The sequence below is a fragment of the Maylandia zebra genome, linkage group LG16, assembly GCF_041146795.1.
Source record: "Maylandia zebra isolate NMK-2024a linkage group LG16, Mzebra_GT3a, whole genome shotgun sequence".
In the NCBI taxonomy this organism is placed as follows: domain Eukaryota; kingdom Metazoa; phylum Chordata; class Actinopteri; order Cichliformes; family Cichlidae; genus Maylandia; species Maylandia zebra.
In genome coordinates this window covers 26,660,214-26,672,014 of record NC_135182.1, presented here as the reverse complement: position 1 = coordinate 26,672,014, position 11,801 = coordinate 26,660,214, and the positions used below count along the sequence as shown (strand labels likewise).

Sequence of the window (11,801 nt, the reverse complement as noted above, 5' to 3'; positions counted from 1 at the left end):
AGCCCATGCAACTGGGCCGCTCCAGTCTGTCGCCCGAGGAGCGGTATCGTCGCTGGAGGGCCGGTGAGTGCTATTATTGTGGCCGCAAGGGCCATATTGCCATGGATTGCCAGGCGCGGCTAAAAGACAGCGCCCGCCGGTAGTGAGGAGTGTACGGGTGGGCGAGGTCTCATGTTCTCAGTCTCCTCCTCGTCTCATGATTGCGGCTAAGCTAACGGTTCGTCTCAGGACTCATTCTCTCGACGCTCTGATTGATTCCGGGGCAGAACAGAATTTTATTGATGCCTCGCTGGCACTGAAGTTAGGTTTTAGCACGGAGCCTCTGTCTCATTCACTCCAAGTCACAGCCCTTAGTGGCCAGCGTCTTCCAGACATTACTCATGTCACAGAACCGATTTCCCTGTCTCTTTCCGGCAATCATGTTGAAACCATACAGTTGTACGTCTTTAAGGCCCCACTCACTCCACTAGTCTTGGGCTATCCCTGGCTGTGTCAACATAACCCTGTGATTGATTGGAGGAAAAAGAGTATTTCGGGGTGGGGGGAGGAGTGTCACATGTCCTGTTTAAAAGCCGCCACCCCCGCCATGAACCTACCACCCAATAAAACTATTTCAGAACCGCCTGATCTGTCCTCCATACCGTCTGACTATCACGACCTGGCGCAAGTGTTTTGTAAAGATAAGGCACGCTCTCTTCCCCCTCACCGGCCGTACGATTGTGGGATTGACCTCCTCCCAGGCGCGCCGCTTCCGACCAGTAGGTTGTATAGCCTGTCTCGACCGGAGCGGGAAAGCATGGAAAATTACATCAATGAGTCACTTGCCGCTGGTCTCATTCGCCCCTCGTCCTCACCTGTTGCTGCTGGTTTCTTTTTTGTCACCAAAAAAGATAAAAGTTTACGGCCCTGTATTGACTATCGCGGCCTCAACGCCATCACAGTTAAAAACAAGTATCCCCTCCCTCTGCTGAGTTCCGCGTTCGAGCTGCTTCAGGGTGCCACCATCTTCACAAAGTTGGACCTGCGCAACGCCTACCATCTGGTGAGGATTAGGGAGGGAGACGAGTGGAAGACGGCTTTCAATACTCACCTGGGCCATTTCGAATATCTTGTGATGCCTTTTGGTCTCACCAATGCTCCAGCTGTGTTTCAGGCTCTCGTGAATGACGTGCTCCGAGATTTCATCGACCATTTCGTTTTCATTTACTTGGATGACATCCTCATCTTCTCCCAGTCTGTCGCCGACCACTGACGCCATGTCAGGCAAGTGCTTCAGCGTCTCCTCGAAAATCGTCTCTTTGTTAAAGGGGAGAAGTGTGAGTTTCATGTCTCAACTGTTTCCTTCCTGGGCCACGTCATCGATTGGGGTAACCTCAAGACTGATCCCGCAAAGGTTCAAGCCGTTGTTGACTGGCCGACCCCCTCTAACCGTAAACAGCTTCAAAGCTTTCTGGGGTTCGCGAACTTTTATCGGCGCTTTGTTCGCAACTATAGTAAACTGGTCCTGCCTCTGACCCGTCTTACTTCTCCCAAGGTTCCCTTCTGCTGGGATGGGCTGGCTCAACGTGCGTTTGCCCATCTGAAGGACCGCTTTGCCTCGGCGCCCATTCTCGTCCAACCCGATCTCGACCGGCAGTTCGTTGTGGAGGTGGATGCCTCGGACGCTGGAGTGGGGGCGGTGCTTTCCCAGCAGCAAGGAGGTAAGCTGCATCCCTGTGCCTACATTTCACGCCGTCTCACCTCTGCAGAGAGCAACTATGATGTGGGAGATCGAGAGCTACTAGCCATCAAGCTAGCCCTGGAGGAGTGGCGCCATTGGTTAGAGGGTGCTGCCCAGCCGTTTGTGGTCTGGACCGATCACAAGAACTTGGAGTACATTCGATCGGCAAAACGCCTCAACGCCAGGCAAGCCAGGTGGGCCCTGTTTTTCACTAGATTCCAGTTTACGATCACTTACAGACCCGGTTCCCGTAATGTCAAGCCAGACGCCCTCTCACGCCAATTCGCCGCCTCCGAAGACGCAACTCGGGACTCTCCCATTCTACCGCCCACCTGTGTAGTCGGGGCCCTGACCTGGGAGATCGAGTCGGCTATTCGAGAGGCTCAGCGGACAGAACCGGACCCCGGAACGGGCCCTCCAGGGTTGCTCTTCGTCCCCCCCTCAGTAAGGTCACGAGTGTTACATTGGGCTCATACTGCCAGATTCACCTGCCACCCGGGGGTCCACCGCACTATTACCTTCCTCCAACGTTTCGCCTGGTGGCCTTCCCTTGCCAAAGACGTCCGCGAGTATATTTCCGCATGCTCGACCTACGCTCAAAACAAGAGTGTCCATCAACCACCCTCTGGCCTCCTTTACCCTCTGCCGACTCCGAGCCGCCCTTGGTCGCACATCGCTGTTGACTTCATCACTGGTCTGCCCGTCTCGTCAGGTAACTCTGTGATTCTCACCATTGTGGACCGCTTCTCCAAAGCTGCTCATTTTGTCGCCCTCCCTAAGCTCCCCACTGCTCTAGAGACCGCCCGGCTGCTAGCTGACCACGTGTTTCGCCTCCATGGCATCCCCACGGACATTGTGTCAGACAGAGGACCGCAGTTCACGTCGCGTGTATGGAAGGAGTTCTGCAGTGCCCTCGGAGCTCAGGTCAGTCTCTCCTCTGGTTTCCACCCGCAGACGAATGGCCAAACGGAGCGTGCCAACCAGGAGCTCGAAGCAGCTCTCCGGTGCCTGGTCTCCACTAACCAGTCAACTTGGAGCGAGCAACTGTCATGGATTGAGTATGCTCATAACAGCCTTACCTCCTCTGCCACCGGTGTGTCCCCTTTCGAGGCGTCCTTGGGCTATCAACCGCCACTCTTCCCAGCCGTCGAGGGTGAGCACTTTGTTCCCTCTGTCCGACAGCATCTTCGGAGGTGTCGGCGCGCCTGGAGAGCGACTCGGGCCTCCCTTCTCCGCACGGTGGAACGCAATAAGCGCCTGGCGGATCGCCACCGGACCCCTGCTCCCACCTACACACCTGGACAAAAGGTTTGGCTGTCTACCAGATTCATCCCCCTCAGGTCTGAGTCCAAGAAACTGTCTCCCACTTTCATCGGTCCCTTTGAGGTCGACTCTGTGATTAACCCTGTCTCTGTCCGCCTTCGCCTGCCCTGGAATATGAGGATCCATAACTCCTTCCACGTGTCGCAAGTGAAGCCGTGTCTCTCTAGTCCTCTGTGCCCTCCTTCCGGACCCCCTCCACCCGCCCGGGTCATTGATGGCCACCCGGCTTTCACCGTTTCGCGGATCATGGATGTCCGGCGCCGGGGGCGCGGTCTGCAGTATCTCGTGGATTGGGAGGGCTACGGGATGGAGGAGCGTTCTTGGATCCCGCGGGCGGCCCTCTTGGATCGGGGTATGGTGCGGGTGTTCCATGCGGCTCACCCTGACAAGCCTGGGGGTCGCCGGGAGGCTCCCGTCAGGGGGGGGGTACTGTCACGGCCAGGCGGATCAGCTGCACGCTGATCAGCCCTCTCTGTTTCTCTTCCTCTTCTCTCTCGCCGGGGCGGAACTCACTGTGGGTTCATGCCCTTGGTCCACGCCCTCGGGAGATGAGACCCAGGTGTCTCATTAAGGGGAGCAGCATTTAAGCCAGGAGGTGACTGCTGTTCGTCGCTGGATCGTTGTCTACCACGCGTTAGTAAAGTCAAAGCTACAGCAAGTTTAGTGAAGAGTGTTTTCCTCTGTGCATCGTCCTTAACCCTGTCTCCCTGTCTACAGAACCTCTTGGATTTTTCCCTGTGTGTTTCCCGTGTGGCAGTGTTGGAGTGTGAACCTGTGATCGTGTGAGTGGATATTCTGAAGAACGTATGCTTTCCCTTGGACTTCCCTGGAGACCCCTTCTTCCCCCACTCAGCTGTATATAACACCCCCCTGCACATTCTTGTATATACACCTGGTGACTTGTAAATAAACTCTTCTTGTAAGCATCAGTACCGGAGTCCTGCGCTTGAGTCCTCCTTCCAACCGTAACACAGAATCCTTTTTAAAATGAAATTCTTAGTCAAAAACATGAAAAAAATGTTGTTTTCATTTAACATTCGTGCTGGATTGAGCAAATATGTCATATATGACAAATATGTGTCATATTATGACAAATATAACAAAGAATATTAGTAAAATTAGTCTAGTCCAAATATATGTTTGCCTTAGACAAGGCAAACATGACTAAATGTTTCTGAATCAAGTGCCTTCAGAAAGACTTGTATTTATATTGCTGCATCTGTTTTGAATATTTTTGAATTATTTTAAAAAAGGAAATCTAACCTTAATGGAAATCATTTCCCTTTCAAATAAATTAAACTCAAGATTCTGTTTCGTATTTTGGTGAGTTTAAATCCATACATGAGAGGATTCATAACTGGAGGGATGATGAGAAATTCAAGAGCGATGAAGTTTTTGAGGCTTTGGGATAAATCTCTGGAGCCAAAGCGCAAGTACATCGCATCAAAAGCCATTACAGTGGCATTTATGATCACAGAAGTCAGATGGGCCACACAGGTCTGCGTAAACTTTACTCTGTCCTCTCTGGACCTCACACATGTTTTAATAATATATATGTAAGTCCAAATTATGAAAAGCCAATGAAAATGATAAATGACAATTATCACATATGCACTGATGTTATTTGAAAAAGTGTCAGCTTCAGGACAAGCAAGTTGAACAATTAACCAGTTTAGACACAAGGCTCTCTGAATGTTTATACCACATAACTTGAGTCTTGCTGTAAGCAGGACATTAATGGCAAAAACACAGAAAGGTGTCAGCCAGGAGAAACACACCAGCTGTGAAAGCCTCCTCTTAGTCATGAAAGAGTGGTAGTGCAGAGGTCGACATATAGCCATATACCTGTCAAAGGCCATGACAGTTAAAATAGACAAATCACAGCAAGCAAATGAATACATGACAAAACCTTGTAAAAGGCACCCTTCATAGGAGATTCTGTGAGAAGATGACAGTAAATCTGAAAGGAATTTTGGGTAGAAACCTGTGGTTCCATAAAGTGCATTAATGCAGAAGCTGCTCAGTAAAATGTACATAGGTTCATGGAGGCTTTCATCCAAGACAATGAGCAGCACAAGAGAAATATTGAAGAACAAAATCACACAGTAATACAGTAAAGTAACTGAGAAGAGGGGTACTGTGAAATTCATCGTCTCATTAAATCCTGACAGAATGAAACTTCTTTCATTAGACTGATTAACCATGATCAGAGGGCACATCTACCTTTTTAAAATAACAACATAACAGAGCACTGAGCTGCTGCGTCTGTACCTGACTAATGTCTGCTGTCCCTCTTCACCTCCCATTAATTATAGAATAAAATAAAATACTATATACAGTACAATAAATAGAATAAAATATACAATAGGATAGAAATAGAATGCAAATGCTTTATACAACTGAGTAAAAATACAACTTTGTCAGAAAAAGAGTATTGCACTCAGAGTGTGTGAATGTGTGTGTTTGATCAGTTAAAGTCTTTGTTGTGGAGTCTGACAGCAGTGAGGAGGAAAGACCTGCGAAATCTCTCCGTCCCACACCGTGTGTGCCGCAGCCTGCCACTGAAGGAGCTGCTCAGTGCTGTCACAGTCTCCTGCATGGGGTGGGAGATGTTGTCCAGCAGGGATGAGTGTATGTTTCTGTTCTGTGTCCTGTTTGTTTCTATATGTGTCTTTCTGGCTGCTGTTACAAGCAAATTTCCCCTTGTGGGACAATTAAAGGATTATTCTATTCTATTCTATTCTAATGCTGTTTCTATCAAACTATTTTTCTCCTACAGTTACACAGAGGCCTGACAACAATATTATACATTCACATTATAATGCAGCCACCTAATGTTATCACATCATATCACAACTTCCAGACACTCTAAACCAAGGCACAATGCACATTTCAAATTCCTTTAAATTTAAATATGTTTATATTAGAGATGGCACGATACCACTTTTTTATGTCCGATACCGATACCGATATCATGAATTTGGATATCTGCCGATACCGATATGAATCCGATATAGTGTTTTTTAATCAACAAAACTGTTTTTTTTTTTTAATATCTTGCTGCATTTTGTATAAGTTCATACTCAAGTTTAAAACAACAACTACACTAAAGCTATTCTGTTATACCTGTATGCAAAAAAAAAAAATTTCATAGTTCAGCAATACTGATCAATCTAATAAACTTAAACCTACACCATCCTCCCTATTCTGGTATTTTAAAGAGTACTTAGCGTAAATATTAAGCAACCTAACTAATAGGGTTCCAACTCCCAGCAACAACAAAAATAAATAAATAAAAAATAGGGAACCACCCCTCACGCTCCACCTCATGATGCTTAATCAACGTAATCAACCTTAATTTGATGCAGTGTGAAAAAAAAAGCACAGAAATCAATTATTTTTCAAGAAATATTAAATAGATTCAACATCTTTCTTCAACAAAATTGCAGACTGCACAGATGGTACCTTCCCAAAGGAAAAAGTACTATAGCTTACTAGGGTATATATATTAGACTTAATAGTCACTATATACAGTAATTGACTTCTATTCATTTTACATCAAATTAAAACTTTGGGTGTAAGATTCGGATAATTATTTATTAAAAGCTAGACATTTTAAATGAGAATAAGAAAGAAAAGTATGTCTTTGTGCCCCCTTTTCCCTGTTCATGCCCTATCGGCCCCCCTGGCTAAACTTTGCTAGATCCACCCCTGCACAGTTACCAGCCGTCAGCTACGTAGAAAAAGATCCTCGAGTAGAAAGTAATAATAAATAAATTCTAACAACAGCTGATCAAGCTTAAACGTGCTGCTGTTGTTCAGCCGCTGGTTTCCTCTTTCTGGTGCAAAGTGGGCCAAAAACAAACCAGAGAGACAGACTCACGACAGAAAAGCCGATCAGCTGATCATTAAGCAGTTTCATGATTGAAGTAGCAGCCAGAAGAGGCAGTCGCTCCATATATCGTTTGGTAAGCTTAACGCAGGAATGCTTTACAAACATTCAGAGATGGACTTACACACTTGCTTTACTTCTCTCGGGATAACTTTGTCGGAGATGAAATGCCGGGTTGCTAGCGAAGCTCCACATGCTATCCAGACCACCGACAGGTCCCGCATGCCACAGCCGCTCTATCACGTGATGCATACTGCTCCGACGTGCTAACGTTCTGAGGTGAGTTACGGCGTGTTGCAAGTTTTGTGAGGTGCTTTCGTGATATTTAATGGATCGGATTACATTTTTTATTTTTCTCCGATATCCGATCCAGTAATTTAGGTCAGTATCGGACCGATACCGATACGTAATATCGGATCGGTCCATCTCTAGTTTATATTGTCTCCTGTAAAATAGTCAGATGTCTATTCATATTAATGTACAGAATTCACCTGCTTGCTGCTACTACTGCACATTCACCCAGTGTATATACTATATGTATATATATATATATATATATATATATATATAATGTTCTTCCTCTACCCCCCCCCCCCCCAATTTTTGCACATGTCGAGGAGCGTGTCAGGCTACATTTCACTGTGTGTTATACTTGTATAACTATGCATGTGACAAATAAAGAACCTTGAACCTTGAACCTTGAACTCCACACTGTGTATTTAAGCCCTCAGTTCCCAGTCTTGTCATTCCGTCCATTCCTCATGTGTGTTTTCAGTTCAGTCCATCCAGTCAGCCAGCCAACCATTAATTTATTAATTCACTCACTCACTCCCTCACTCATTCATTCATTTATTCAATTGGTATAGTCAGTCCGTCTTCTCATGTTCTGTTCATCCTGGCTTCACAACAAACATCATCCACATCCTTCACCAGCCTGCGAGTCCTGAGTTTGAGTCCTCTCTTCCTTCCACACATCACATTGTGTCACATATATAGAGACTGTTTATAAATAGGGCCCAGAATTCTGTGCTAACATGAACCTTGTACAATGTGTGGTGCCAACTCATAAACAAAAACACACTTGCTGTGTATATAGTACTGTCAGGCCTTTATTTTTTAACAGCAGCTCTGTGGAAAGAAGGTAGTTTTAAAGCAGCATGAATCTATAACCTACTAAGCAATCACTTCTTTCTTCCCCTGTCTTTGAATTAATTTGCAAACTGTGAAACTGATATTCTCTTAAATATAGACATCATCATGTCAGTTATATTTTCTGAATTAGCCTTGTGATATAAGTGTACAATGAGCGAGACTACAGAGGCACCCGAAAAACTGGCTAAACTTTGAGCCACAGTAAACACGTCACTCTTGAGACTCAAACATTTTATGCTTGAAAAAAGGATATAAATATGAGTCTGTTACTTGAGAAACATAAACCTATTTACTGTAAATGACAATAAATTGAACAATTTACATCTTAATGGAACGTGTTAGAGATATGGCATTATGACACCTTAAGTTCAAACGATAAGATGACCTGGATTAAACCTAAAACCAGAAGTGGAAATGCATTTTAGTTTACATCTGAAAAAATGTAAAAAACAAAAAACAATAATTTTTAAAAGGTAAAATATGTGTAAGCTGTCTAGATCTTTGATAGTCTAAAGGTCAAATTTAAGTAAACAATAATGCTTTTTACTGAGACTTGGTTGTCTTGGTGCATTTATAGTTAATGTTATGATGCCTTCATTTGCTGTCATGTACAAGATAATAATGTACATTTTTGAAATTTTAGTTTGGTCTATTTTTATTTGGTGAACAAGAAAGTCTTAATTTTGAAGTTCTTTTAAAATAAAATAAACCCAATATCCTGTTTCGTATTTTGGTGAGTTTAAATCCATATATGAGAGGATTCATAACTGGAGGGATGATGAGAAATTCAATAGTGATGAAGTTTTGGAGGCTTTGAGGTAAACGTGTAGAGCCAGATATCATGTACACTGGATCAAGAAAAAACAGGAAAGTCATCAAAGAGATCAGGTGGGGCACACAGGTCTGCATAAACATTAACCTGTCCTCTCTGGACCTCGCACATGTTTTAATAAGATATATGTAAGTCCAAATTATAAAAAGCCAATGACACAGATAAACAATAAGTGTTACATTTGCACTGATGTTTTTTCTAAAGGTGTCAACATCAGGACAAGCAAGTTTAATTATTAACCAGTTTAGATACAAGACTCTGTGAATGTTTATATCACACAACTTGAGTCTTGATGTTAGCAGGACATTGATGGAGAAAAGGCAGAAAGGTGTTAGCCTGGAGAAACACACCAGCTGAGAGAGCCTCCTTCCTAGTTAAGGCGAGGAAGGAGTAGAAGAGAAGGGAGTTACTGTTGAAATACTATTATTGCATTGTTTTTTGTTGTTGTTTTTTTTTTTTTTAATTTTATGCTATGGGATTGAAAAACTTCAAAAAAACAACAACAGCACAATTTTATGCTTGATATGCTAAACAAAACTTTAATTTTTAAAGTAGTAAATACTACAGTATGTCAAGCAATGGGGATATATGATCAGATTTCAAAAAGTACAGAATTATGGTGTCATTAATTAATGTACAGAGAGAAATATACATATAAATTTAGAAACAAAAAAAAAGCCAAATAAAAGTAGGTAACAGTTCAATTACTATTACTATTTTTCCAAAATAATAATAAAAAAAACACTATATAAATAAATAAATACTACTGAAAAAATACAGCCTAATAACAGTGATCCTTATATTTATACATGTAACGTGTTTATTGAAAAAAAAGAAAGATTAAGCATTGTTAACTGACCTTTGTGATAAACTGAGATGTAACACACAGGGATGCCTGCACTAACCAGCCCTTTACAACAGAATATTTCATACAATATTTTGTTTACTTTAAACCTAAAACACTTTGAAATAAACCTGTTTAATCAACTTGCACATATATCAGCTAATATACCTTGAACATCAAGACACAGCAAGGCAAAGAAATGAAAAGTCAATTTGTGATGATTTCTGAATGGTATATAGATGAATTTTACAACAGTACTTAAAAACTCATGCAGAATCCTTTTTAAAATGAAATTCTTAGTCAAAAAAATGAAAAAAAAAAGTTTTCATTTAACGTTCGTGCTGGATTGAGCAAATATGACATATATAACAAATATATGTAATATTATGACAAATATAACAAAGAATATTAGTAAAATTAGTCTAGTCCAAATATATGTTTGCCTTAGACAAGGCAAACATGACTAAATGTTTCTGAATCAAGTGCCTTCAGAAAGACTTGTATTTATATTGCTGCATCTGTTTTGAATATTTTTGAATTATTTTAAAAAAGGAAATCTAACCTTAATGGAAATCATTTCCCTTTCAAATAAATTAAACTCAAGATTCTGTTTCGTATTTTGGTGAGTTTAAATCCATACATGAGAGGATTCATAACTGGAGGGATGATGAGAAATTCAAGAGCGATGAAGTTTTGGAGGCTTTGGGATAAATCTCTGGAGCCAAAGCGCAAGTACATCGCATCAAAAGCCAGTACAGTGGCATTTATGATCACAGAAGTCAGATGGGCCACACAGGTCTGCATAAACATTACTCTGTCCTCTCTGGACCTCACACATGTTTTAATAATATATATGTAAGTCCAAATTATGAAAAGCCAATGAAAATGATAAATGACAATTATCACATTTGCACTGATGTTATTTGAAAAAGTGTCAGCTTCAGGACAAGCAAGTTGAACAATTAACCAGTTTAAACACAAGGCTCTCTGAATCTTTATACCACATAACTTGAGTCTTGCTGTAAGCAGGACATTAATGGCAAAAACACAGAAAGGTGTCAGCCAGGAGAAACACACCAGCTGTGAAAGCCTCCTCTTAGTCATGAAAGAGTGGTAGTGCAGAGGTCGACATATAGCCATATACCTGTCAAAGGCCATGACAGTTAAAATAGACAAATCACAGCAAGCAAATGAATACATGACAAAACCTTGTAAAAGGCACCCTTCATAGGAGATTCTGTGAGAAGATGACAGTAAATCTGAAAGGAATTTTGGGTAGAAACCTGTGGTTCCATAAAGTGCATTAATGCAGAAGCTGCTCAGTAAAATGTACATAGGTTCATGGAGGCTTTCATCCAAGACAATGAGCAGCACAAGAGAAATATTGAAGAACAAAATCACACAGTAATACAGTAAAGTAACTGAGAAGAGGGGTACTGTGAAATTCATCGTCTCATTAAATCCTGACAGAATGAAACTTCTTTCATTAGACTGATTATCCATGATCAGAGGGCACATCTACCTTTTTAAAATAACAACATAACAGAGCACTGAGCTGCTGCGTCTGTACCTGACTAATGTCTGCTGTCCCTCTTCACCTCCCATTAATTATAGAATAAAATAAAATACTATATACAGTACAATAAATAGAATAAAATATACAATAGGATAGAAATAGAATGCAAATGCTTTATACAACTGAGTAAAAATACAACTTTGTCAGAAAAAGAGTATTGCACTCAGAGTGTGTGAATGTGTGTGTTTGATCAGTTAAAGTCTTTGTTGTGGAGTCTGACAGCAGTGAGGAGGAAAGACCTGCGAAATCTCTCCGTCCCACACCGTGTGTGCCGCAGCCTGCCACTGAAGGAGCTGCTCAGTGCTGTCACAGTCTCCTGCATGGGGTGGGAGATGTTGTCCAACAGGGATGAGTGTATGTTTCTGTTCTGTGTCCTGTTTGTTTCTATATGTGTCTTTCTGGCTGCTGTTACAAGCAAATTTCCCCTTGTGGGACAATTAAAGGATTATTCTATTCTATTCT

At 42.5% G+C, this 11,801-nt stretch overlaps 2 protein-coding genes across 2 annotated transcripts; both read right to left on the bottom strand.

Annotated features, from left to right (window-relative positions):
• Positions 1 to 4,317: 4,317 nt before the first annotated feature.
• On the bottom strand, positions 4,318 to 5,193 carry LOC112436128 (olfactory receptor 10Z1-like). Its single transcript, XM_024805373.2, has one exon. The coding sequence runs from the start codon at positions 5,191 to 5,193 to the stop codon at positions 4,318 to 4,320; it is 876 nt and encodes a 291-aa protein (XP_024661141.2).
• A 5,143-nt stretch (positions 5,194 to 10,336) lies between these two features.
• On the bottom strand, positions 10,337 to 11,266 carry LOC143412910 (olfactory receptor 10Z1-like). The gene has a single exon (XM_076874712.1). The coding sequence runs from the start codon at positions 11,264 to 11,266 to the stop codon at positions 10,337 to 10,339; it is 930 nt and encodes a 309-aa protein (XP_076730827.1).
• Between the last annotated feature and the right edge of the window lie 535 nt (positions 11,267 to 11,801).

Coding starts and splice junctions, on each gene's coding strand:
- LOC112436128 (XM_024805373.2), bottom strand. CDS start 5,193: ATGAATTTCACAGTACCCCTCTTCTCAGTTACTTTACTGTATTACTGT.
- LOC143412910 (XM_076874712.1), bottom strand. CDS start 11,266: ATGGATAATCAGTCTAATGAAAGAAGTTTCATTCTGTCAGGATTTAAT.